Raw genomic sequence first — 27949 nt, forward strand, 5'->3', positions numbered from 1 at the left:
ATTAGGGCTAATTAATCCACCTCATTGCATTGGTATCAGAGCCAAGGTTTCCTTCCCATTGTGGTGGAAGAAGTCCTCTCTTGTGTTAAATTTCTATTAGTGGGGTTAATTGAGGCCGACTAGCCGCTCTTCTTCCCACATAAGTGCATCACGGAGGTGCATAAGCTGGTTCATAAACCAATGGGGCCTTAACAAATTGTGAGCAACAAAGAGCAAGAGATAGAGGGTCTTAGAAGGCAGCTTGAAGAGTAGGAGATTCTTCTCAAGCAAACAAAAGAAGATTCAAAGATGGAAAAGCTCTCCTAGGGTAAGCAAACCATCTCTCAAACTAAGCGTAATCAAGATTTTTCTATATATGGCCAAGAACGTTAGAGGCAACCCACATGAGCGTGCCATTGCCTACCTCATTATGAGGGGGGATGTAGTGCAAAATGCAGAAGGGGACCTCACCTTGGTCAAGGCATCTAATGACATCATAAATGATTGGGAGATCTTCGGCCAAAAGGAGCATGAAAAGGGGGAGTCCTACCATACCAACTTTTGGAAGATCTACCTCAAAGTGTTTCCCTTCCTTGCCATCACTGAAGCCGAGAAGAAGAGAGTTTGAAGGGGGACTCCAACCGATCATCAAAGATGTCTTGAAACTCTACCCCCGCTCCAGTTTCCAAGAGGACGTCAATTCCGCTTCGGCCATTGAGAAGGTGCATGTGACACACCTTACTGAGAAGATCCATGCCATCATGGGATAGGACAAGCAAAGAGTTGCTCCCCCTATGCATAAGGTGGTACACCAACAAAAGAGAGATTTCCATGATGCCAAAGAGCCTAAGAAGGCTGATGTTATGGGTTCTAAGAAGCCCACCTTCAAAGCAAGACAAGAAGGACAAGTTTGGGCTTTCAAAGGAGCAAAAACTAGAGTATATGAAAGAGAGAAAATGATTTAAATGTGGAAGTAAAGACCATCTCCTCAGCGCCTCCACAGAATGGCGAAAACAATAAAATTCTCAACCTCAAGCCAACACAGTGCTAGATGTACTTGGGAGGATATCCCATGAGCCTCATGATAGGCAAGCATGTAAGGCTTGGGGGCAACTCAAAGACCAACCCGCCCTCAATCTATTTGATGATGTGTCTACCGACAACTTCATATCCACTCACATGGCTGCTGCCTTGGGCCTTGAGATGAGTGATATGGGAGTTGGGATTGATGCCTAAAAATCGGGGTTTTTTGAAATTCATGCTTGATTGCATAATTCAAGTCAAACAAGACAATTTCATGCATACAATTGCAAAATTTTTGCTTACTGCAGAGATTAAAGTTTCAAGCTTTGCAGAAATTTGGGCTTTTCAAAAATTTGTGCTTAATTGCACAATTGCAGCTATAGGGTACATAGAGATTTGGGGCTTTTTGCATTTGTGTGCAATTGGCACATCATTCAGCTCTCTGGTGCACAAATTTTGGGGCTTTCCATTCTATAGGCCTTGATTGGATGTTTATGCACTGACTGTGCAGAGATTTGCATTGCTTGTGTTGTCAAGACACTCCAAACATTTACTACAACCTTGTATTGAGGCAAAAAGTTTGCTTAGGAATCTGTGATTACTTGGCATAGCACTCCGGTGCATTGGGTTTTTGCCTGCAGGTTCTTTTTATAGCATACTTGGTTGTGAGTGTTGGCATATCTCTTGGCAAAGAGATTTCCGCATTATGACTGGGAATATAACCGATATATTCGGGGTTTTGGTCCAAGAGGGCAAGTTGGATGGTAGTTACTACTCCCTCTCGAGTTTCATGGTCCAAAACGGTAAACCTTCTTGTTGTCAAAGGGTTATGGGGTTATGTACTAGGTGAAGATGTACGCCTTGCAGACATAGCACCCAACACACCTGGCTATGGTGCTCAGCAAGCTGCAATACCTACTCCTCCCTCACAGTAGCAGAAGAGATGGGATACTTGTGATGCCCAAGCGATGGCTTTGATAGCGATCGATCATACCGCATATCAGGTCTCGCAGGATCTCACGGCAAGCTTGGGATGTACGTGAAACCATGTATTAGGTAAACAAGGCTGCTCATCTTACGAAGATCCAGGATCTTCAGGAGCAATTTCTCAGGAGCTAGTTTCTAGGACACTATCATCACTGCTGGAAACAAACTTGAACTTCCACACATCACTCACTCTATCTATGCAGGGGAACCGGGAACCAATCTTGTTTGAAGAGTTGGTTGGTTTGTTTCTACAAGAGGAGCATAATCGGAAGAACAAATCTTATGATGGGGCTTTTGTTACCCAAGACAAGGGCAAAGGAAAAGCCAAAAGTACTTTTCAGCCAAAGGCTGATTTGGGATAGCCTTCACAAAAGGCTAAAAATGATGCAGGCAAACCCAAGAAAAAGGGCAAATGTCACTACTGCAAAAAGCCGGGTCACTATTTAAATGAGTGCAAAAAACGGCTTGCAAAGGAGAAGTAAAGGGAAAGCGGCATGGCTATAGATTCTTCTTCATCACCTCCAGTGAAAGATGATGCGTCAGTAAAGCTTGTGGAGGATGAGTGGACTTTTCTCACTTGCAGCTATGATGCATCAGCAGAGCATATGTCTCTCAGTGTCAATGAAAGACACGACACATGGTACTGTGACAGTGGTGCTTCTAAACACATTACCTCACAGAGGAATTTGTTTAAGAAGCTTATGGTTGCCCTTAAAGGCAAAGGCGTAACATGTGTAAACAATTCTTTTTATCCAGTTCAGGGTGTTGGTGAGGTGATTATCACAACAACAGATGGTGCAAACTTATGTCTTCCAGATGTATTGTATGTGCCTGGGATTAAGAAGAACTTGCTATCCGTCTCCTCTTTTGCCTAAAAGAGGATATGGAGTGAACTTTGAGGATGATAGATGTACAATCAAAGACCGTGAAGGTGGCTATGCATTAGTCACATCTGGCACATTGTACCATGGGTTATATCAGCTTAACATGTAGTCACCACTCTTACACCTGCCATGCAAGAGGCAGAATTGTTGCATGCTAGGTTTGGGCCTGTGAATTATGGCAGTTTGATGCTATTGCAAAGGCAACAAATGGTGCAGGACATGCCTCATAGAACTGCCACCAAAGCATGTATGTGAAGGGTGCATATTGGGTAAGATGCACAGAAATGCATTCCCAGAAGATGGATCAACAAGGGCTGTCCGGAAATTACATCTTGTGCATAGTGATGTGTGTGGTCCTATGTGCACACCATCTATTGGAAAACATGTATACTTTGTAACCTTTATCGATGACTATGAGATTTGCTTGGGTGTATCCCTTGAAAGCAAAATCTGATGTATTTGCATGTTTTCAGCATTTTGTGGCACAAGCTGAAAATCAAAGAGGTTACAAAGTGCAGATGCTCCATACAGATCGAGGGGGGGAATACATGTCCATTGCTTTCAAATCTTTTATGGCAGAAAAGGGCATAAAGCATCAATGCATGATGCCATATTCTTCTTAGCAGAATTGTGTTATTGAGAGAAAGAACATGTCATTGATGGAAATGGCTAGATGCATGGTTAAAGGCAAAGGCTTGCCTCACAAATTCTGGATGGTGGCAATCATGTGTGCTACACGTGTTGAATAGATGCCCTACCAAAGCATTGAAAACCATAATGCCATATGAGGCCCGGCTCGAGAGGAAACCTAAAGTTGATCACTTTAGAGTTTTTGGATGTATTGCTTATGCACATGTACCTCAGCAATTGCAAGGTAAGCTTGATGACAAAGCCACTAAGTGCATATTTGTAGGTTACAGTAGTGGCAATAAAGGCTACCGTCTCTTTAATCCTTCCACACAAAGGATTTTGGATAGCAGAGACGTGTTTGCTGAAATTCAGACCAGCCATTGGCTGAATTTTTAGGATAGCCACCTTCAGGCCCACATAACATGTTTGAAGGAATTCTCCCGTTGGGAATTGATGGCACAACAGATCAGCCATCAACTTTGCCTAATAGGCAGCAGCTTGGTGCTCAAAATCAGCCCATAAATGAGCTCATTACACCTCAAAATGTAGAGGAAGTAGTGGAGCAAGAGCGGACAGCAATAGAAGAGGCTAGAGTTGTGCCTCGTTGGCTGCTCCGTACCTTACAGGAGAGCAAGATTTCAGCTCCACGTGGTAGCAAGACACGGGCTGGTTCATGTAATGCAAGAGAACATGCAGATGTTGTCAGAATGCACAGCGGAAATGAAGACAACTGCTGTAGAGAGCAATACACAGATGCAAGAGAGAGAGAAGCTAGTGTAACTCTGCTATATACACCAAAGAAATCCCAGAATATACAATGAACAGTGTGGGGGGGCAAGGGGCCATTTTATATGGCCCCAGGCTGCTGGTCGTCGGCCAGCACAAAACAGGCCGACAACAGCCCACGACCTGGCAGCCCACGACCTGCTCCAGCCCAGTCGGCTAGCAAATGGGCAGTTGGCCAGCATATCTTCAGTCGGCCAGGGTAGCAGATCAAGTCGGGTAGCAGTGTCCAGTCGGCTAGCATCTGATACAGCTGACAGGCACAAAACAGCCTCCCACACCAAGCAAAAAATGGGAAAAATACATGGAAGTGAGGAAAAATGGGGACACACCAAAACTTGGTGGGCACACCCACAACAGAGGCCCTGACATAGTGTACAGACAGGAGATGACTGCTAACATCTCCTCTGTTGTGGGCACACCCACAACAGAGGCCCTGACATAGTGTACAGACAGGAGATGACTGCTAACATCTCCTCTTAGCTCCTGGATGTGGAACCAACCCCAGTGAGCTGGAGTGCCGCCGGAGCATAGCCTGAGGTAGAGACTTCGTTAAGAGGTTCGCCGCTTGGTTCGAGCATGGAAGACTGGGTTCCGAGCAATAGCGATACAGCTCTGGTTATCGCACTGGATGACCGTGGGCTCCTTCTGTGGAAACCCAATCTCGCCAAGCAACCTCTGTAGCCACACAACCTCGCAAGCAGCACCAATAGCAGCCCGGTACTCTGCCTTTGTTGATGACAAGGCAATAGTCGGCTGCCTCTTGCTACTCCATGAAACCGCTCCTAAGCCAAGGGAAAAATTGTAGCCTGATGTGGATCTCCTCGTGTCAGGATCTCCTCCCCAATCTGAGTCACTCCAACCTTGGAGTCGAACTTGTTCCTTCGTGTCACCTCCAGCGGTGTAGAAGAGTCCAAGATCCTTTGTACTCTGCAGATACCGCAAGATCTACAATCCTGCATCCCAATGAGACTTCAACGGTGTCTGCATGAATGAGCTCAACAGCCCCACAGGAAAGCTCAAGTCCAATCTGGTGTTTAGCAACCAGATCAATGAACCAACTAGCTTTCGGTACAGAGAGGCATCAACTGGCTCACAAGGATCATTCACTGTAAGCTTTGTGTTTGGGTCCATCGGCGACGTGATAGGCTTGGAGTTCTCCATCCCAAAGGCCTCAAGCAACTCATGAACATACCGCTGCTGAGAGACAAAGAACCCCCTCCTGGGTCTGCCAGATCTCCAATCCCAAGAAGAAGTGGAGTAAGCCTAAATCGGTCATCTCAAACTCCTTTGACAAGGCAGCCTTCGTCACTGCAATGTGCTCCATATGACCGTCGGTGAGAATGAGGTCATCCACATAAAGGATGATCAACGTGACCATGGCGCATTCCCGAAAGAGATATAGGTTGGGATTTGCAACCGATCTCTGAAATCCAGTCCATAGAAAGAAGGAATCAATCTTCTGATTCCAAGCCCTGGGAGCTTGCTTAAGACCATACAAGGCCTTCCGCAACGTGTAAACCATCCCCTTTGATCCTGGAACCTCAAAGCCTGGAGGCTGCTCAACATACACCTCCTCCTGCAAGTCACCATTAAGGAACGTAGATTTAACATCCATCTGATATATGGGCCACCACTGAGAAGAAGCAAGGGTAAGAACGGTCCGAATCGTGGTCATCCTCGCTGTCAGTGCAAAGGTATCCTCATAGTCGATGCCAGGCCGTTGAGCATAACCCTTAGCCACAAGTCTGGCTTTGTGTTTGTCCACCGACCCATCAGACGTATACTTGGTCTTAAAGACCCACTTGACACCAATGACAAACCGTTTTGACGGCCTTGGTACCAACTCCCAAGTGTTATTCTTCTCAATGGCATCCAGTTCCACCTGCATGGTTTTCCTCCAAGTATCCTTTGCAAGGGCTTCCTTGACGGAAGTGGGCTCTTTGTCCCGCATGATACGAGACATCAAATCATAGTTTAAACTTTACGTGTAGAAGCTCTGTTTAATGACTTTTATCACAAACTCTGTGCGATCTTCGAGATCCGTCCTCTGTGGTCCATTAGGAGGGAAGCTCCGTGACACTTGACTCCTGAAGGGTGTCCACCAACCACCTCGGTACTCGAACAAAACGCGGAGCCTCCTGCTGCTACGGGGGCTCATCGCCAGCTACGGGCTCAATCTCCTCAACTGACTGAGGCTGTCCAGCTCGAACAATAGATTGGGAATCATCATCAGAATCTTCTGGGTCTCCAAGAAGTGGCAGCTCATCAACAGTGGAAACCGGAACATGCTCATCAAAGACCACATCCTTGCTGAGCCTCGTTCCTCTCTGGATCATACAACCTGTATCCCTTGGAAAGAGAGTTATAACCCACAAAGACAAGCTTTTGGGACTTTGAGTCAAGCTTCCCCCTCTGCTTCTTCGGAATGTGAACATATGCATTGCTGCCAAACACACGGAAATGGGAGACATCAGGTTTCCAGCCAAAATATGCCTCAAAGGGAGTCATGTTCGGTACTGAAGTCGTCGAAGAACGGTTGAAGATATGGACAGCCATAGCCACAGCCTCTCCCCAAAGTGGACGAGGAAGTTCACGATGCTCCAGCATCGTCCTCGCCATCTCCACCACAGTCTTGTTCTTAAGTTCAACTACTCCATTCTCTGACGGCGAACCTGTATTGGCCAGCTCCCGCTTGATGCCATGTTCCGCACAAAATCTCAGGAAAGCATTGGAAGAAAATTCTCCTCCTTTGTTAGCCCGAAGAGTGTTCACCTGCAAGCTAGACTCTTTCTCCACCATCACATGCCACTCCTTGAACCGAGCAAAAGCTTGGTCCTTCTGTGAAAGAAAATAAACCCATGTGAATCTGGAACAATCATCAACAAGCAGCATAAAGTACAAAGGACCTCCCAAGGAAGTAGTCTACATAGGCCCACACAAGTCAGTGTGTACCAACTCCAAAGGTTTGAAAGCCGGCCTGGAAGCCTGCTTCGGAAAAGATTCCCTGTGCTCCTTACCACACGAATGCAAGAACTACAGCGTCCCTACCTGCTGCCAACATCTGGCAAGCCAACCACCATCTGGTCCCGGAAAGCTCACCGTAGCGCATCCACATTCAAGTGGCCAAACTGAAAGTGCCACAAATCACCAATTTGAGAACCTGTCAAAGAGGAGAGTGCGGAGAGTTTGTATATACCATTCTCCACGCCACCTTCCCAAACAACTTGGCTAGTCTCGCGGTCTCGTAGAGCAACAAAATGTTCCTCAAACTCCACCCGAAAGCCAGTCTTGCACACCTCATGCACTGACAACAGATGAAAACCAAGTGCTGGGACGTAAAGAACACGAGAGGAATGCTTCTCCCCTCTGCCATAAGGAATGATCTCCATCCGGCCCTCACTGTGTATCAATACGGTGGAATTGTCGCCAATAAAAATGCGACCTGATTGCCGTTTAGATCCAGAAAGAAGTCACGAGAAGGAGTCATGTGCTTGGAAGCACCACTATCAAGAATCCATTCTCGAGTATCCTTTGCGGTGAAGCCAACTACCTCCTCGCTCGAAGAAGATGAAGCATCCGTGTCCAACATCTCCAAGTACACAAAGGCTGGAGTCTTTGCAGCTGAAGCTAAAGAATCAACACTCTTCCCAGTCCGCTTGGGACACTTCCTCCAATAGTGGCCTTTCTCGCCACAATCATTACAGGTCCTCTCGGCCTTCAGTTTCTCTCGGTCTGAGTCGGAGTTTCTTCTCAAAAGACTTCTCCAATGAAGCCTTCCCTTTGCCCTTGTTGTTATTACGGCCTTTCGACCGTTGGCCAGTGCCTCAGAACCTCTGCCTTGTGGAGGGTTCGTGAATCGCTCTTCTTGGTCCAAGACCATGGGCCCAAGCTCCTCCCATGTGATGGTGCTGAGCTTGCCACTAGTGATCAATGAAGAGTAAAAGGCTGGTACTGAGAGGGCAAATGTGACAGCAACGTTATGACCATATCCTCTGATGATATCTCTTTCCCTGCCTGGAGAACTTCCTACTGAAGAGCCTGCAGCTTGTTGTTTTGCTCCCGCATCGTCGACGACTTTGTAGGATTCATGACCCGCATCTGAACTTCCAAGGAGATTCTCTTCATGGGTGATACCCTGTTGAGAGAAGCCAAATGTTGCCAAATACCTCCGGCCAGCGTCATATGCTTTATATGATTGATCACCTATGGTGTGCAATTGAGAAAGATGAAAGAACGGACTCTGGCATTGACACGATCCCAGAAGTGTGCCTGTGCCTCCCGTTCCTTCTGAATAGAGGGTAACTCCCCCTCCTCTAACTTCGGCCGTGGAACCCCAACAACAATGAAATCAGCCAAGTCATAAGACTCCAAAATAGATTCCATCATTACCTTCCATATGCCGTAGTTGGTCCTGTCCAACTGGCGGTCCATCGGGAACGTGGGGAGTGTCGGGATCTTCACGTGCTTCTTAGCCATCTCAAGCAAATCTTCCATCTCAAGGGTTCACAAGGTCTTGTGAAGGGAGGGTGGGTGGGGAAAAAAGAAGAAGAGGAGGCTGCAAATAGAATGCAAGGTGGCTGTCCAACGGTGATGGCCGCCTTCTACCCAATCTCCAAGTCCAGTACAGCCCAAAAACAGTCTCCAATCAGCACCTAAATCAACAAACCCTTGACGTCCCACTGTCTCCAAGCTTCAAGCCACCTAGGGCTCTGATACCATGTCAGAATGCATAGCGGAAATGAAGACAACTGCTGTAGAGAGCAATACATAGATGCAAGAGAGAGAGAAGCTGGTGTAACTCTGCTATATACACCCAAGAAATCCCGGAATATACAATGAACAGTGTGGGGGGCAAGGGGCCATTTTATATGGCCCAGGCTGTTGGTCGGCCAGCACAAAACAGATCGATAGCAGCCCACGACCTGCTCCAGCCTAGTCAGCCAGTAAATGGGCAGTCGGCCAGGGCAGCAGATCAAGTCAGGTAGCAGTGTCCAGTCGGCCAGCATCTGATACAGCCGACAGGAACAAAACAGCCTCCCACACCAAGCAAAAAATGGGAAAATTACATGGAAGTGAGGAAAAATGGGGACACACCAAAAGTGGGCAGGCACAGCCACAACAGAGGCCCTGACATAGTGTACAGACAGGAGATGACTGCTAACAGATGTTGCTTGCACGAATACAGTTTGTGATGTAGACGCGCTAGATTCTTTTGAAGAGGCTCATGAGGATGAGCATTGGGTAAAAGCCATGTAAAATGACATGGATTCTATCCACAAAAAACACATGGGATTTGGTAGACTTGCCTGCTAGCAAGAAGTCATTTGGCACAAAGTGGGTATACAAGTTGAAAAGAAAGTCTGATAGTACCATTGACAAGTACAAGGCCAAGCTTGTGGCCAAATGGTATGTCCAGAAAAAGGGCATTGATTATGATGAGACTTTCGCACCTACTTCTCGTATGGCCACAGTTAGATGTGTTATTGCATTGGCTGCCCTTCATGGATGTAAAGTACATCAGTTGGACATAAAATTAGCTTTTCTCAATGGGGATTTGCAAGAAGAAGTTTATGTAAATCAACCCATTGTTTTTGTGATGCATGGTCATGAAAGCAAAGTATGCAAACTTCGAAAAACACTTTATGGTCTCAAGCATGCTCCCTAAGCTTGGTATGAGAAGATACATACTTATTTGACCAGCCAGGGTTTTTGCAATAGTCCAACAGAGAGCACCCTCTATGTGAAAGAGGATCACTCTTTACATGGACGGCATGTTGCTAATTGGGAATGATTTGGAGAAAATTTCAGCATTCAAAGCTGAATTGCAAACCTCATTTGAGATGACAAATTTGGGATTGTTGCATTATCATTTGGGGATACAATTTGTGCAGACAGATGTTTGGATTTATGTACAACAATCAAAGTACATTCAAAAGCTAGTGCATAAATTTGGATTTCAAGATTGTGAGCCCATCTCTAGTCCGATGGAGCCAGGGCTCAAATTGAGCATGTATGATGTTGGAGAGTCTTTTGATATGAGTGTTTATAGCCAAGCAGTGGGTTGCGTCATATACTTATGGAACACACGCCCGGATATTCAGTTTGGGATTTCCCATTGAAGAAAATTTATGCACAGCCCAGGTACAAAGCATTGGCAAGCAGTGAAGCGGATCTTCCGCTATCTTCAGGGCTCCCTGGATCTTGCTTTGGTATATCCTAGGGGGCAACTTGTAGTTACATGCTTACAGTGATTCAGACTGGGCTGGTCACTATGATACACGGCAAGCCACTAGTGGGAATTGTTTCTTTTTGGGACATTCATGCATATCATGGTTGAGGAAAAAGCAACCCATTGTTGCCACATCTACTTGTGAGGTTGAGTACAGGGTAGCCTTTGCAGGCACAGTAGATTGTGTATGGCCGGTCTTTCTGAGTGTCAACAGACACCCACTACCATAGTCATTGACAGTCAGAGTGCTATAGCCGTGGCATGAAACCCAGTGTTTCATGCACGTATTTGGTGTGAAAGGACACCTTCTACTCTAGTTGTATTATGGTATTATGGAGTTGACCTTCTAGCTCCACACATTCGAATGCAATCTATTCTTTGCATCTCTCATCATCTTGTGTGTACTTGCTTCTCTGTGTGAGTGTGCTGCTGTGCCAAACCCTAATTCAGTTCGTGCAGCTCCCCTCGTGGGCCAACATCAATCTCCTAGTTGTTGGGGTAAAGGCGTTATGCCCACCCTTATAGTGTGTACAAGCCCATAAGTTATAGTACATAGTACACTTAGTACTTTTAATGTACTAAGTGCACTATGTGTACTAGTGCAATATACATGTGTGATAGGGGAGTCACACACTCATGCTTTTGATGAGTTGACTTATCCCCACAACTCTCTCTCTCTCTCCCTTGCTTCTCTGTGTATGTCTCCCATGAATGAACTCTAAACCCTAATTCAGGTTCCTTCTCCCATCAACTGGTATCAGAGCATAGGTTCCCTCCCTCTTGCACCTTCATGATGGCTGCACCATGCTCATATTCTACTGCACCTGTTTTGCTTGCCCTAATCTGATTTGTGAGCTGCTCCGTCATTCAATTGCTGATTTCTGTGAGCCCTCCATAGAGCTGGTCGTTTTGCTGGTCGCATGTGTATGCACAGCTGCTGGTCGTTTTGCTGGTCACCAATAACTGGTCGTTTATGCTGGTCGCCTTGCCCTGTTCACGTCGCCTGCAGCCCATAAGGCAGCCACGTGGACTGCCACGCTGCCATTAGGCAGCCACGTGGGCTGCCACGCTGCCAGTAGGCAGCCACGCTGCCCAACTAGGCAGCGCAGGGGCTGCCCAGCAGCAGCAGCAGCAGCAGCAGCCACACGGGCTGCACAGGAGCCCTACGGGACAGCAAATCAGCACGTACGCAATCAGCCAGAGCATCCCGTATCTGCCCAGGTCGTGCGTAACCAGCCAAGCGCCTTCTGTCATACAAACACGTGTCAGCACAGCCAGTACAGCAGGAAAGAGGCAGCCCGACTTCTTTTTTTTTGGAAGAGACTCGTGGTGCAGCAGCAACAGAACAGTGCCCCCCCTTTTCACCTGCAAGGATCAGAAATCAACACACACAGGAAGCATCAACAATCAACAAATCTTGCAACTGCAACAGCATCAATTGCCCTTTTTCAAATTCAGCCCGAAAATCAAAAAAATCAGAGGTATTTTGCTTCAATTTTGGGAATTTTTTATCAATTCAATTAATTGAGCAGGATACAGGTACCCAATTGCTCAATTTTGAGCAAAATTCGCAAAATCGGGTGACATTGGTCACAATCAGGATTAATTTGCAGGAAATTGGATGTTGAAATTTGGGGCTTTTGATGTAATTGTGCAATTAAGCATTCATACATGCTGTATGATGTGAGAAATCGCACATTTGGGCAAAATTGCAACAAACTGCAGTGCAAATCAAGGGGCTTTTGTGCCGATTGGATCGATTTGCATGCAGGCAATACCATTTGATGCTGTGGATAATGTGTTGATGCCTGTGAAGCACTCAATGTGCCTGTGAATCAAGGGGCTTTCATGTATTTGATGTATATGTGGCCAGGGGGAAGCATTGTGAACACTCTGGATGCCTTCATGTGCGTCAATGTACCATGTATGATCAGAAATTGATCTTAAATCAAAGGGCTTTTCGGCAAAGCAGCAGGCAAGACATTTATGCCTTGAATCCTCAAAAATCAGCTTGCAGTCAAGGGGCTTTTGCCCAATTTCTGTTCGGGACTGTTTTATGCAGTGTTCGAGACTGTAAAAGTCTGATTTTTACTCATTTGGACAGCCAGGAGAGCATTTATTGCTATTGTACCTGCTGGTACAGATTTGGCACAGCTTTGTGCATGTTTTGGCATGGCTGTACACTGTTTTGAGTGATCAAAAGGTTCAAATTCAGCTGCTGAAATTGCCGGTACAGGTTTGGTACATCATTGGTGAGCACTTGGTACTGCTGTACAGTACTTTGGAGAGGCAAAAGAGCACATTTAAGGTGCTGTCCAAAATCTGCAGCAACCAGATTTTGGTGTTTTCATCACAAAAAGTGGGAGAAAAGTTGCATTCTTGCTTCCGCAGTGGGAGATAAAGCTTGGGAGAACATTTGTGAGCACTTTGTGTGCTTTGGGTGCAGTGTTTGCACATCTTGGGTGCAGTGTTTGCACATTTGCAGGGAGTCAGGCATTAAAGGTTGCATTTTGCTATGGCAACCACAGGCGAGAGCTCTTCATTGCTTCACATCAAGAAGCTTGAAGGCTCGCAGAACTATGATATTTGGCAAACCCAGTGCTACAATGTGTTGCTTCAGAAAAAGCAGCACAAGCCTATCAAAGAAAGGGGTGTGATGCCCGCTTCTCTTACAGCTGAAGAGTGGGAAGATATGGATGAGCTGGCAAGATCTACTATCATGTTGTCTGTGTCAGACTCATTACTTTTCAGCATTCGTGAAGAGAAGACAGCTTGGGGAATGTGGCAGAGATTGCAGGACTTGTATGCCCAACAAAGTGCCTCAAGCAAAGTGTATTGGTTGAAGAAACTCATAGGTCTTCAGATGAAGGAAGGGGCTTCTATGACAGCCCATCTCAATGAGTTTAATGGGATTGTCAGCCAAGTCATTAATCAAAAGTTGGCAATGGACGATGAGTTCAAAGCCACTTTTTTGTTATGCACTTTGCCAGAGAGTTGGGACACATTCAGGACAGCCACTAGCAATTCGCATGCTATGCTGTCATATGCAGATGTTGAGGGTGCTCTTCTTCAAGAAGAGATGAACAGGAAAAACAACTCTGTGGGAAAGTCCAATGCAATGAATGCACGTGGGAGATCCCAGCAAAGGGGGAAAAGCCAAGAAAGGGGAAGGAGCAAGTCTCGCTCCAAAAAGGATTTGGAATGCCATTATTGTGGCAAGAAGGGACACATCAAAAAACAATGCTACAAATGGAAAAATGATCAGAAAGAAAAGGGAAAAGGCAAAGACAAAGACAAGGATGAAGCCAAAGATGTAAAGCCGAAGGGCAAAAGTGGAGTCAAGATTGAAGAAATCAATGTGTCACATGCAGGTGGCAGTGAGGATGAGGTCCTCTTTACGTCTTCACTTGATGCCCATTCACTTCTTACAGGTGGTCATGGTATGCACTCATGGATCATTGATTCAGGTGCCTCCTTTCATGTCACAGGTTGCAGAGACTTGTTTGTCAGGTACACTGCTGGCAATGAAGGAGTGGTTTATTTGGGTGATAACCATGCATGCAAAATTCTTGGCAGAGGTGATGTGAGGCTTGTATTTTCAGATGGCTCACAGCTTATGCTCCATGATGTCAGGCATGTTCCTGAGATCAAGAAGAATCTGCTTTCTACTGGACAGCTTGATGATGCTGATTATGTTACCACATTTGGTAGTGGAAAGTGGAAGATTAGTAAGGGCTCACTGGTTGTTGCCAGAGGCTCTAAGGTGGACACTCTTTACTTTATGCATGCAGGTGTTTGTCACCATGCTAATGTAAATGCAACCGAGCTGCCGGAAATTTCTATGTGGCATAGCCGGTTGGGACACATGAGTGTCAAAGGAATGGAGCAATTGTCTCGTTTGGGTTACTTGCCTTCTCTAAAGTTTTCAAGTTTTCAATTTTGTGAGCATTGTATATATGGTAGGCAACTACAGTGCCCCCACAAGAAAGCTCTTGGACAGAAAGATGCTCAGTTAGAGCTTGTGCATACAGATGTATGTGAGATGCCTCAGCTTTCTTTGGGAGGGGCAAAATATTTTGTGTCTTTTATTGATGATGCCACACGTAAGGTGTGGGTCTATCCTCTTCGTTTGAAGAGTGATACATTCTCAGTGTTTGAGAAGTTTGTTGCTCTTGTTGAGAATCAAACTGGCAAAACACTGAAGGCTTTGCGTTCCGACAATGGTGGAGAGTACATGTCCAAACAGTTTCAGGACTTTTGTGATGCTAAAGGCATCAAGAGGGAGCTCTCTACTCCTTATGATCCTCCACAAAACGGGACAGCAGAGAGGATGAACAGGACCATTCAGGAGAAGGTCCGTTCTATGTTGTCACATGCTGCATTACCTCATGGTTTTTGGGCTGAAGCTGTTATGACAGCCGTTCACCTTATAAACAGGTCACCTAACACGAGGCTTGGTGGGAAAGTGCCAGAAGAAGTATGGACAAGGAAGCCTCCGTCATACAAGCACTTGAGAGTGTTTGGTTGCGTTGCGTACGTGCACATACGCAGGGAAATGCGCACCAAACTTGATCCTAAGTCTCACAAATGCATATTCCTAGGATATGGTGACAGAGGTGAAATGGGGTATAGACTTTGGGATCCCATGAATAGAAAGATCATACGCAGCAATGATGTCATTTTTGATGAAACATGCATGTATAAGGAGCCTGCAAAGCAACAGGAGCCTGGCAGAGTCATCTTTGATGATGATGGACATCATGGACAACAGCAAAGGGCTGTAAATCAGCCATTACAGCAGGAAAACCAGCCCTTAAATGGTGCTGAAAATGGTCCAAATGGACAGCCAGACATGGCAGAAGATATCCCTATGGATATACCACAGTTGGAGGATATACCGGGCATGATTTTTCAGCCTTATGGCATGGAACAGGAGCCACCAATGGGTGATATGCAGGCTGGACAGCAACCTGCAAATGATGGTCATTGGGTACGGAGGTCCACTAGACCCTCCAGAGTCCCTGACAGGTTTGTTCCAGGGGTTGACTATTTGATGCTTACTGACTGTGGGGAGCCCTCATGTTACAAAGAGGCTTTACAGAGGGCAGACAAGGCTCTATGGGAGCGTGCCATGAAGTCAGAGATGGATTCTCTGCATAAAAATGGAACTTGGAAGTTGGTGCCTTTGCCTGCAGGCAAGAAGGTTTTGCCATGCAAGTGGGTTTACAGGCTCAAAGTTGCACCAAATGCAAAGCCAAGATACAAAGCCAGATTAGTGGCTAAGGGCTTCAAGCAGGAATATGGTGTGGACTTTGATGAGATCTTCTCTCCAGTGGTCAAAATGACCACACTTAGAGCTGTGTTGGCTTTGGTTGCGCATGATGATCTGGACTTGATTCAGATGGATGTGAAGACTGCTTTTCTTCACGGTGATCTCCATGAGGAGATATATATGCAGCAGCCAGAGGGTTATGCAGTGAGTGGAAAGGAGAAGCTTGTATGCAAGCTGAAAAAGAGTCTTTATGGGCTCAAACAGGCACCACGAGAATGGTATCATAAATTTGATACATTCATGAAATCACAGAAACTCAGGAGAAGTGACATAGATCACTGCTTGTACACCAAGAAAGCTTTGGATGGCAGTCTCTTGATTCTCATTTTGTATGTTGATGATATGTTGATTGCCGGGAAATCTCGTAAAGAGATGGATGCCTTGAAGAAGAGGCTGCATGAAACCTTTGATATGAAGGATTTGGGTGATGCTAATCACATCTTGGGTATGCGGATACTTCGGGACAGAAATCAGCATGTGTTGTATTTGTCTCAGAAGGAATACATTGGCAAAGTCTTGCAGAGGTTCAATATGGACGGGGGGAAGAAAGCTAGTACTCCTTTGCCTCCATATGTGAAACTCAGTGCTATGGACAGCCCACAGTCGGATAGAGACAGGGCTGATATGGCCAAGATTCCGTATGCTTCAGCTTGTGGCAGTCTCATGTATGCCATGGTTGCTACTAGGCCGGACATTGCATTTGCAGTGGGAGTGGTTTCTAGATACATGGCCAACCCTGGCAAGAAGCATTGGGAAGCAGTGAAAGGTGTCATGAGATACCTGAAGGGCACACAGGATTTGTGCATTTGCTTTGGCAAACAGGATGCATTAGTGCATGGTTACACGGATTCGGATTATGCCGGTCATCCAGATAACCGGAAGTCTACTACCGGTTATGTGTTTACATTCACAGGAGGTGCTGTGTCATGGATATCCAGGATGCAGAAGTGCACTGCCTTATCTACTACAGAGGCCGAGTATATTGCAGCCACAGAGGCTTGCAAGGAGGCATTATGGCTATCTCGGTTAGTGGTTGATTTGGGATATACAGGGGATATTCCATTGTTGCATTGTGACAGTCAGAGTGCCATCCAGTTGGCAAAGAACCCTGTCTTTCATGCAAAGACGAAGCATGTGGATGTGAAGTATCACTTCATCAGAGAGGTGATAGAGAACAAGCAAATTCAGCTTGTTAAGATTCACACGGATGACAACCCGGCTGATCTGTTGACGAAGAGTTTGCCTCCGGAGCGGTTTGCTCATTGCAGACACTTGATGGGCATTGGATGAGGCCAGTTTCAGCCTTGATATGGCCTTGTATATTATCATGTACATGCTGATTTTTCTTTTCCTTTACTTAAGGGCACTTTGCCTTTAAGTGGGAGGTTGTTGGGGTAAAGGCGTTATGCCCACCCTTATAGTGTGTACAAGCCCATAAGTTATAGTACATAGTACACTTAGTACTTTTAATGTACTAAGTGCACTATGTGTACTAGTGCAATATACATGTGTGATAGGGGAGTCACACACTCATGCTTTTGATGAGTTGACTTATCCCCACAACTCTCTCTCTCTCTCCCTTGCTTCTCTGTGTATGTCTCCCATGAATGAACTCTAAACCCTAATTCAGGTTCCTTCTCCCATCACTAGTCACCCAAGCCTCTCAAACCACAAGCAAGGCAAGACATTTTAACTCGTGGTGATAGCTCTCCTGAAGTGCTAGCAAGAGATCCTAGTAGGTGATCACAAGGTAGCTTGGATTAAAACAAACTGAAAACCCTTTTTAGAAAAGAAAACCAAATCCTATCCAAGGCTGTTTCTATCTTTACAAGCCATTCTCCATAGAATATGATGCATCTAGGGATTCTATAGGTGCCGTACTAAATCAAGACGGACATGCAATCACATTTGATAGCAGGCGGTTACATGATGCAGAAAGGCACTTGGGTATTTATGAGAAAGAACTCGTTGCTGTAATTCACGCTTTAACAATGTGGAAACATTATCTTTTAGGGGCTGAATTTACAGTCAAGACGAATCATCAAAGTTTGGGATGTTTTCTCATGCAGATGAAGCCTTCGGAAAAGCATGTATGGCAAATTTTCTATCCATGTTTCATTTTCAGATTTTGCATACGTGGGAAAGAAGAATGTTGTGGCCGATGCCCTTTCCCATGGGCCTTAAGTCGGTGTTGTGGGTGGCCTCACATGAGGACTTGTCTATGATGCGAGAGAAGTATGCTACCGATGATGATTTTGCAGCTATGTGCTGATTTGCAGGGCAGAACTTCACCTGTGCCTTTCACATATAGAGATGGGCTCCTTATGTATCATAACTGGCTATGTTTGGTAAAGGATCTTAGGCACAAAGTTATGGAAGAATCGCATGCACCGCTGTATGTAGGCCGTACGCCTACACACCTAGACTAGGTTTTATTATTATCAATTGTACTTTATCATTAGTGTGTGAATATACATGCAAGTTCTACTCCCTCTCTTTCAGAGCTTCCATTTCCCCACAAAACCAAATAGTAGGTTCCTGTGGGCCAACAGTAGCCTCTGCTGGAAAGCTTTGTACCTTGCATTTTCTGCCTCTACAGGTGGTAGACGTGTGTTTGCACTTCAACACTGATTTGGGACTGTTTGTTCATGTCCTATGCTTTTGTTACAGGCTGAGGGATGCCTTCTAGTGAGTGGTATCAACCTTCTAGTGAGTGGTATCAACCTTCTGTGCAAGAGAATGATAAGTTGGGCTGCCATGAACTGGGTGCGCTCTTATATAGGGACAGTGGACCTGGCCGACTGGGATAGCACAGGCCGACCTGCCCTGCAGGCTGGTTGTGGACAGAAAAAAGTTTTTTTGTGCTTTTATCTAGTCGATTACACACTTGGGCTTGGCCTTGGCTGTGGGCACCCATTCCCCCATGGCCCCCATGTGTGGGTGGCCAATGGGCTGTGCTAGGCTCAAAATGGGTGACATTTACCCATTGCCCCTTAATATGTGGTATTGCTAGTACCTGGTAAAAGGGTTTGCACATGGTGAGACCCACACATTTGGCTCTAACTTGATGTTGGCACTGGATCACTAGCATAATAAGTGCCCAAGAGAACACAACACATTTCATCATACAAGAGGGTTACAAATGAGTGCAGGACAGGCCTGGTGACAGTAACGTGCACGACTCTGATAACCCCTTGTCATATACCGGCGACTCGTCCTTGGACAAAGCTCACAAAATGCGTGGTGTCTAGCCTTAGGGCCTTGCACTTGAGTTGGTGTAGTATGTCCACATCATTCAAGTGTGGGGTGCACGTGACATTTAGTCTAGCAAAGAGAAACACAAGTGCTTGTGTGCATTTCAGCCCAACAGAGGAAAATCCAGGTCTTCAAGTAGATACAGTCCAAGTACAGGCAATTATGCTCCACTTTACATCTGCGCCAATAAAGTAAGTATACTATTTGTGGTGGGGGGGCCTGTGGGGGGCTTTCAATGGGTTATTGGGACCCTAATCTGTGTCGTTAGCATTCTCTATCCTTTATTTCTTATGAGCATTTTAATTCTGTGACTAAGCACTTGATTCGTTAGATCAATCTTCCACACATGATGCAACAAAAGGTTCAAATGACAAAACACCCAGAAAGTGGGGTAGATAGGCTCTCAAAACATCATATGTATACCAGAGGTTGGATTAGAAGGTAGGCTGTAAATAGGCCTATTCATATGCTGTAGGTCAGCCAAACAGAAACCAATCAACTTGCATGCATATACCTACAACATGATGATTTGATAATAAATACAAGGGCTATCTAAATGGTTTCTATGCAGTCATCAGAGAAACTGGTTTCTATGCAGTCATCAGAGAAACTGGTCCCTTAACTTGAGTAGCCCTTGCCATGATTCCAAAGGTTCCCTTGCATTGAAGGTAGTTGTCTTGTGCCCATGCATTGACAATGTAGTAAAAGTGGATTCTCTCAACTTCTATCGAAGTGTGAATTTTTGAATTTGTGTCCAAGGTCACATTAGATTGCTCTGACAAGTGGAGGCTGGCAATTGCATTTCCACATTTGTGAGCATATAGATGATGCTAAGCCTAGTTTTACCTGTTTTTGTTTGACTCTGCCTTAAGTTTTTTTAAACGTGGTTTGATGCTATCGGCGGTGGTGAGCCCTTGCACGGAGAATGCATTCTGAGGTATATGATCTTAAAACCCCTTAACTTAGAGGCAAAGTGACGGCCATACTTTGAGCAACCAATACCCATCCTTTCAAGACCAATAAAAATTACAAACTAGCCTCTTGGCCTTGCAAGTGCATGCGTAAAAGAAGCACTAAGATGAGGGCATGTACCACATGCATTTCTCCTGTTGGGTAGAGTGCTTTATCAACAACAATCACACTTGAATAGATTCTAAGCTGCCTAGGCAAAGTGGGCTTTTTTTGTCTCTAGGCTTGGATAGGGCTAGAGTCTCATAAATATTTTGAGGTTTTCTTGTGCAGTGGAGGTGATCATGATCTCTAAAAGGGAAACGGTTGTTGTTTTCCTAATCAATGATTTATATGCTAGAAAAAGTTTAAGAAGCTCATAAACTTGAGTTCTGAATAACGTTATGAAAGGTTAACGATAAGCTATCGATCTTTTGGTTCTGATGCTTATTTCTTTCAGCAACTGGACCTAAGGAATATATCTTTCTGGTGTGCATCTGTGTAGCATTTGGAAAAGGAATTCCCTGGATCAAACATCCTCTTTGTAACGGTCACAGATGATGAGTCGAGACGTATCGAGCAGCAATCAGATGATGAGACAAAAACAGAGATCATGGAGGTATTGAAAAAGCTGTTTGGGGAAGGCATTCCTGATGCTGAAGATATACTTGTTCCAAGATGGTGGAAGAACCGTTTCTATGGTGGAAGCTACACAAACTGGCCGATTGGTGTATCAGAACCTGATTTTGATCGTATGAAGGTCATTTTTACAGCCCGGTGTTTTAACATTTAGAGCAACTGTTTCATGACGGAAGTTATGTGAGCTCGGTTTCTTGATTCATGAAGGAAAGGTATTGGCTTTCTGTTTTGTGTTTACAGGCTCCAGTTGGTCCCTTGTATTTTACCGGAGAACACACAAGCGAAAAATTTAATGGTTATGTACATGGTGCTTATTTGGCTGGTAAGATGAAAGGGTGTTTTTTGTTCAATCAGACACTCATGGTGCTTTACATGCCCTTTCACCATATTCAACAACCCAGATTGCTGTTTTGGACTCAAGAACCAACAGTTTTTGGTCTTTCTAGCCTTCTATTCATAGTAGGTGTAAAAGAGCAGAGTACAGATAAGGGACAATCCCGCTTGCCCTAGTCTGAAGACAGTACAGGACCCTACCTTGGAGGTGGAAGGGTACATCCGGATTTGGAATTGGTTGGGGGTCAATTGGTCATCCATATGTGGTTCAAGTGGTCGGTACTGAATTGTTGTAAACAGATATTAAGTGTAATTTTGGAAGAATGTTTCATCCAGCCGCATTGCTTTGTTCAACAACCTACACAAAAACTTAGTGAGATATTGTTGTACTCCCTTTTCGGACCCATACTTTCACCTATGCATCATGATCTGCTTAGGCATTAGAACCTCTTCATTTTCTACTAAATCCGGTTGATCTTCCTCCTCCACCTCCATTACACCAGAGTAAAGACACATGAAATTTATTATGCATAGACGAACTGGGTGGTAACTCCTCCATACTCACATAATTTATGATTTGGGTAATAGGGAAAGGACCATATTCTCTAGTTCTCTACTTGCTTCAACCATTGCCTAGTAATCCTGAGGTAGATCCAATCACGGACTTTATACTTGACATCTTTTCTATGTCCATCCAGCTTGAGAGTCACTAATCCTCTGCTTCCCAGACTCTAGTATCTTTGCCTCCAATTTTTATAGTGAGCCCCTTACAGCAGAGTCTCATACCCCCCAGAGTGCAACATAAGGTTTGGGATTTCTTGCCTCAGATGATCTCAGAGGCGTGGTACGCTTGACACCCACTTCTCGGTTGAAAAGTTCCAGCTGGTACTTGTGGCATTACCTATGGTAAATGTCCAGGGAATGGTCTTTCCCCCGTTTTCTTCCGGAGTTTTTGGGACGACTTTGGAGAAGAGATTACTTTGGCACTTCAGGAGAAGTGGGACACAGGGACTATGCCATCCTTTCTTACTGATGGTCTTATCTACCAAGATTGCCCAATGGAGACCTATCACATTGCTTCGGACAACATACAAAATACTTGCCAAGGCAGTGACCATGAGGTTGCAACCAGACTTGCAGGCTGTGATTCATGATACACAGAATGGGTTCCTTCAAGCACGAAGTCTTTTTGATTACATCTTCTCTTCCTGGGAGGAAGTTGAATGGGCTAAGGCAGGCAATCAGCCCCTAGCCATTTTATTGCTGGATTTGGAGAAGGCGTTTGATAGAGTGGATTGGGATTCTCTTGAAGGTGCCCTTAGACGCATGGGATTCTCGTTGGGTTGGATCTGAGGTGTTTCATGCTTATATCGGGATGTTCACCATAGTATGCTTGCTTGTCGTGGTGAGTAGAGGTGAGTGCCCCCAAATATCTCGCTCACCCCCAAATATCTGCTTGTGGTGTTTCATGCCTATATCGGGATGTTCAGCATAGCGTGCTTGCTTGTGGTGGTGGTAGAGGTGAGTGCCCCCAAATATCTCGCTAAGTAAAAAAGGGATGTCCCTTAGTCCCCCTGCTGTATCTCATTGCTGCAGAGGCTACGAGCATCTATATTCGCTCCATTGCTGGAGTTTCTGGATCGAGTCTGCCTCTGCGCAAAGAGGAGGATATTTTCTACTCTGAGTTGGCTGATGATACTGATATGTTTCTAGAGGCCTCCTATTCATGTTTGTGCTCTTTTAGGATTTCTTTGGAGGAATTCTGCCTTGCAGCAAGGGTACAAATCTGTTGGATTTTGGATCAGTAGCTCTTAGAGAGTCGATTTGAGTGCAGAGGTTGGTTTTACCTGGAATGATAAAAGCTGCAACGCTAGATATCTTGGATGTCAGGCTGGGATTGACATTTTACCTGCACAACAGTTTGCTCTAGTACTTATTAGTATAAGAAAGTAGCCTCTTCATTGGAGTTCGAGGATTTAGCCTCCAGGGCTTTGGTGGTCAACCAAGTTTTCCTTGCGACAACTTAGTTTATTGCTTCATGTTGGTGCTTTTCCCGTGGATGTATGGGCCAGTTGTGGAGATTGGTCCGCAGCTTCCTTTGGTTGGGACTGGACTGGTTCCTCTGACATTCAGGCCATGGTTTCTTGGAAGACTGTTATTCGTCCCAAGAAGATATATTATAGATCTGGACATCCAATGCAAAGCATTGCTTTGCATGCTAGTAGTCAGATGTTTCCTGCCTTGGAAGGACTTTTTCATGTATCATATCTCTGGATGTACTCCTTGGGGTGGTGGAGGCTGGATGCACTAGTGCACATTTCGTCTTCTGTGAGGCAGAGTATAGGCTACCCTCCTCCCCACATGTATCATCCATTTTTAGAGCTTGGGGCAGCATAAGAGCTTTTTATACATCAGAGGATTAGGTTGACTGCTGGCAGTCCATTATGTGGAACGACCTTATTAGAGATGATGTTGGCAGACCCAACTTGTCAAATAATTTTATCTAGTTCCGTCTACCTATTTCTATCTATCATAGTCTGTCTACTTCAGTCCGGGTCCTTAAAGCCACTTCCATCAGGTTACGTGTGTCTATGTTGGAGTTTTGCTGATTTCTGTCCAGGATGCTTTGTGCTCTGCTCCTGCTGCGGTTGTTCACGAACAGGGGAGGTAAGTGTAAACTATGATGGCAGCATAGAAGAGAATAATGATGAAAGGGAAGATTGCATTTGTTGCCTCAAATGAGCGGGGAACACCCCTTTAAATTTCATGGCGGCAAGGCACTTTTACATTCCCTTTACACATGGGACAATTAATAACACACCTCTTCATTCCTTGTGCTTGCACATGTGAATAAGAAACTCTACAACCCAACTAATTAATCTTTGACTTTCCTGGTGAATAAACATGTGAGCACATGCACGATTTAGTCACACGTGTTTGTTCATCCCGACTTCCACTAATTCAATATAAAGATAACCGTCATCACATGTGTTTTTCCATCCCAACTTCCACTAATTCAATATAAAGATAACCGTCATCACCCATGCTTGCATGCCTTCTATGAAGTCATCTTCTCCCTAATACACCATGTTAGATATGGTGGAGCTTGAGCTGCAGGCTATGGAGGTTGATAAACAAACATGGCCGAAGATAAAGCATAGACAGTGAAAGCTTAAAGAGAGAGAGTGTTAGAATACACTCTAGAGAGAGACTTGCACGAGTCAATGATGGGAGGCACGTGCTCGGGAACTCCAAGGGCAGTCTGAGATCACAAATACCATGTCTAAAAATGCAATGCTTCAAAAGGTTCGTGATTTGGCAGATTGTTCTAGCGCCAAAAGCAGTTCAAGCTTTGGCGTACAACTTTTTGTCATGGTTGGGATGTTTTATGTGCAGTTGAACATAAGCAGCATAAGTTGGCTGGCAAAGCCTATGTATATAAGGGGTTTCATGTTTTCTACAGCGGACATCCTGCTTCGCATTCAGGTGTTATGTTTGCTGTTCGTTCGCAGTTTCAGCCTTCTCTTGTGATTCCGTATAGCCGCGCCGCTCTCCATGGTCGAGTGCGACCGTCACTCTCTTCTAAGAGCTGCGTAGATGGACTTCATAGCTCTCTCCACCAGCTTAGCTGAACGATTACCGAGTTGTAATGTTAACTAATAGTAGGATCTCTCTCTCGGAAAAAAAAAATATCAAGGAAATTTTATATGGTGTGTATCCTAGTGGTATGGGACGCTAGAGGATCTGCAACATGTAGAGTTGCTGGGTGTGCATATTTTCTAGCCTTGCTATGTCCTATCCTTATGGGGGGTAGCTACCCTACGGTAGATAGAGTTACGTAAGACTTAACAAGAAAATTGTAAGGGTAATTTGGATGGGGTTGCTAGGATTGGGAGGGTGAATCTTTTACCTAGTTTTGTGCTAACTTATATGATTCCTTGAGAGAGCTATGTTAGCCGATGGGCATTTCATTTAATATTAGCAGTAGGTCCAGTTGGGGATCTCCATTGATTTAGACTAGGACTGAGGGATCATTCCACTAATTAGAGTGGAAGGTAGCCAGTACTACATTCGGAACTGGTTGTTGTTCCGAGATGATAAGAGTTTGTGTGCCGGAATTTGTTGAGATAAGGTAGTCAATACTACATTCGGAACTGGTTGTTGTTCCGAGATGATAGAGTTTGTGTTGCTGAGATAAGGGGAGAAATTTCTTATGTTGCAACGCTCCTATAGCAAGTCATCCAGAGATTCAATGGACTTGTGTTTTTCTAATCATCCCACTCCGATGGGTAGATGGAGAGGGTGGGATCAAGTTTTGGAGGTTATGCTTTGTGCATACGGCTCTGGCAAAAGATAGAATATGTTTGATAGGAGCTGGGTTAAAACCCACATTCCCTCAGACTTTGTGCATACGGCTCTGGCAAAAGATAGAATATGTTTGATAGGAGCTAGGTTAAAACCCACATTCCCTCAGACTTTGATACCTTGAAGGAGATACAGTTCCAATGCCCGATAGTTAGGAGTCTCTCAGAGGGAGGTATGATATCCCCTAGATACGAGGATTTACCAAATCGTGGAAAGGATGGGTATGATGTCGCAGCTAACAAACATTTCTTGGTGATTTTAGGTTTCCAATTCCATGAGGAGTTGGTTTATGTTCTTCAAGAACCTAAGAAGGTTCTCTTTTTTTGTCTTGTTCCCACGGTCGTATGTTGGAGGAACATCAGCTTTGGTTAAGATGGTTCCTTGATACGTGGCTACGTGGATTTGATAGATGGATATAAACCTAATTTCGGAGACAGTTGATGCACATAGCTAGTTCTTTCCTTCATTTATTTCCAAGAGTGGAAAGGTCCTAAGTGGGAAGGAATAACACTAACCCTTGGGGTTAGGGACTAATTGAGCAAGGTTAGGGAAGCCCTAGGATTAGGAAAAGGAAGCGGATTGAGGTGGCTAGGGTTCAAATTTAATAAATCCAAGGTTGTTGGCTATTTATAACAAGCCTGCTATTTATAGCAACAATAAGCACTATGTAAGTGAGTCTTGGGTCATTATTGATTCATTGTGGCTTGGACCTGGACCAAGAGGCTTACTCTTGGTATCGAGATGGCAGATCACGGGTAATCTTCCCAAGAAGCACTGGTGGTATGGGATGCCACGGCTAGCTGGCATGGACTCGTGGGAGTGGAATCTTAACCCCTAGCTCGGAGGGTTTGCGGACGCGAGCCTACGGTTGGGTGGTGAGCTTCTGAGCTTCCCTACACCCCTTTTATTTGGTTTCTCTAATCTTGTTTGTGCATGTGTATTAGGTGATCCTTCGGAGGAGTCCCTTACACCACATCCCTACCTGTGTTTAAATCTTGCCCCTAGCATTAGTGCCTTGCCTCCTAGAGAGGGATTCCATCACTCTCCCGATAGCACCACCTATCACCGGGAGGAGAGGAAGGTACTCCTTCCTTAGACCTAGAAAGCAGACTGTCATGGGAAAGCCTGAAACACCAACCAAAACATTGGATGCTGGGTCAAAGTCGTGCTGCCACCTCGTAAAGAAGGCTTGGGCCGTACACAATGCGACGGGACTCAACTGCATGGCTCTGTGTGAAGCTACTGGCAAGTCGAACTCAACCTAGTAGTAGCCACACCCCAAAGGATAAATATCAATGATCTTTCCACACGTGGCAAGGAGGCTAGCCTATAACAGATCCCTGAGCTCTTTGCGCGCTAGGCGGCTACCCACAATCTTGCATACCAAGGTGGAGGCCTCTACTGTTGAAGCAAAAAGCTGGAGGTCCACAAAGGGGCAAGGGATAGCAGCCACATCAGGGATGACAGAGCATCTGCCATGGAGTCCTCCTAGGGGTTCAAGACCAGAAGGGACCGAAACTTGCCGAGAGGAAAACTGCCCGAAAGCTGAAACCTGCCTTGAAGAAATGTTGAAGGGGGGGAAGCGAGGAGGGGACACAAGGAGCAAGAAGGCAAGGGGAGGCTCGAATGAAGGAAAAGGAGCGGAGGGGGAGCAGCCAATAAGAGGGTCAAAGAGGCGAGGGAGCAAAGGAGCAAAGGCGGAGAGCAAGGGAAAAACCCCAAAACAGGGGTGCTAGACGAGGGAGGAGAGAAGGTGGGCAAGAGGCAGAAAAAAAGGGAGGGCAACACGCGGGAGGAGGGAGAGGGGTGTCGCGGACAGGGGACTGGAGGGCAGGCAGGAGGTGGATGGGGGCAGCGTGCAAGCGAAAAGGAAGGAGAGGGCGCCGGCGGGCAGAGGGGGGGAGAGGCGCAGCGCGCAGACGGCAAGGTGCAGGTACGGCAGGGCTCACAGCTCCACATTCAATCCCTAGAACTTGCCCAGTCTTACCTTGGAAGGGGTCATAACCTCCTTCAAGGAAGAGAAGAAGAAGATGAAGAATAGAGAAGCAAGGGGGACAGCTCCTTCTTCACCAAAAGGGTTCCCTTTATGGTAGGAAAAAATATGCAGAGGACTGTTACTCAAAGAAGCCATGCACATTGTGGGAAAAACAACGACAATGAAAAGTACTGCTTCCACAAAAGGAAGATGCCAACACCATTGAGGAGATAGAGCTTTCCACAGAGGAAGCAAACTATTGTAATGATGAATGGACTTTTTAAAAGTCAAGTTTGTGTTGTGTGTTGTGAGTCTGTGACCTAATCTTGTGTGTACTCTACCTTCTGGATCCCATAGCTAGCCTATGAAACCAGAGCCATGTGATTTATCCTTGACGAGGAAAACTGGCATGAGAAACCATGAGCCTAGTTTTATCCTCAACACAATATGAGGTAATCCCTTGAGGGGGATTGCTGGGAATCAAGGTCTTACTTGTGCATGTGAACCATCTCTTAGAGGGGTCACAATAATATCTAGATGTTTGTGTGTGATGTGACAGAAGCAATGATGTCACGAGAAGAACC

The 27949-nt window shown here is 45.4% G+C and overlaps 1 protein-coding gene across 1 annotated transcript in view; it reads left to right on the forward strand.

The window, feature by feature from the left end:
- Positions 1 to 27949, forward strand: part of LOC147638126 (polyamine oxidase 7-like) — a 121263-nt gene that overhangs the window by 53595 nt on the left and 39719 nt on the right. The window contains exons 8-9 of the mRNA XM_086798036.1: positions 20559 to 20813; positions 20933 to 21014. Of these exons, the coding sequence (XP_086654162.1) occupies positions 20559 to 20813; positions 20933 to 21014 (337 nt within the window). The remainder of the gene's footprint in view (positions 1 to 20558; positions 20814 to 20932; positions 21015 to 27949) is intronic.

Source organism: Cibotium barometz, chromosome 5 (genome assembly GCF_041138505.1).
Source record: "Cibotium barometz isolate CiBa-2024 chromosome 5, ASM4113850v1, whole genome shotgun sequence".
In the NCBI taxonomy this organism is placed as follows: Eukaryota; Viridiplantae; Streptophyta; class Polypodiopsida; order Cyatheales; family Cibotiaceae; genus Cibotium; species Cibotium barometz.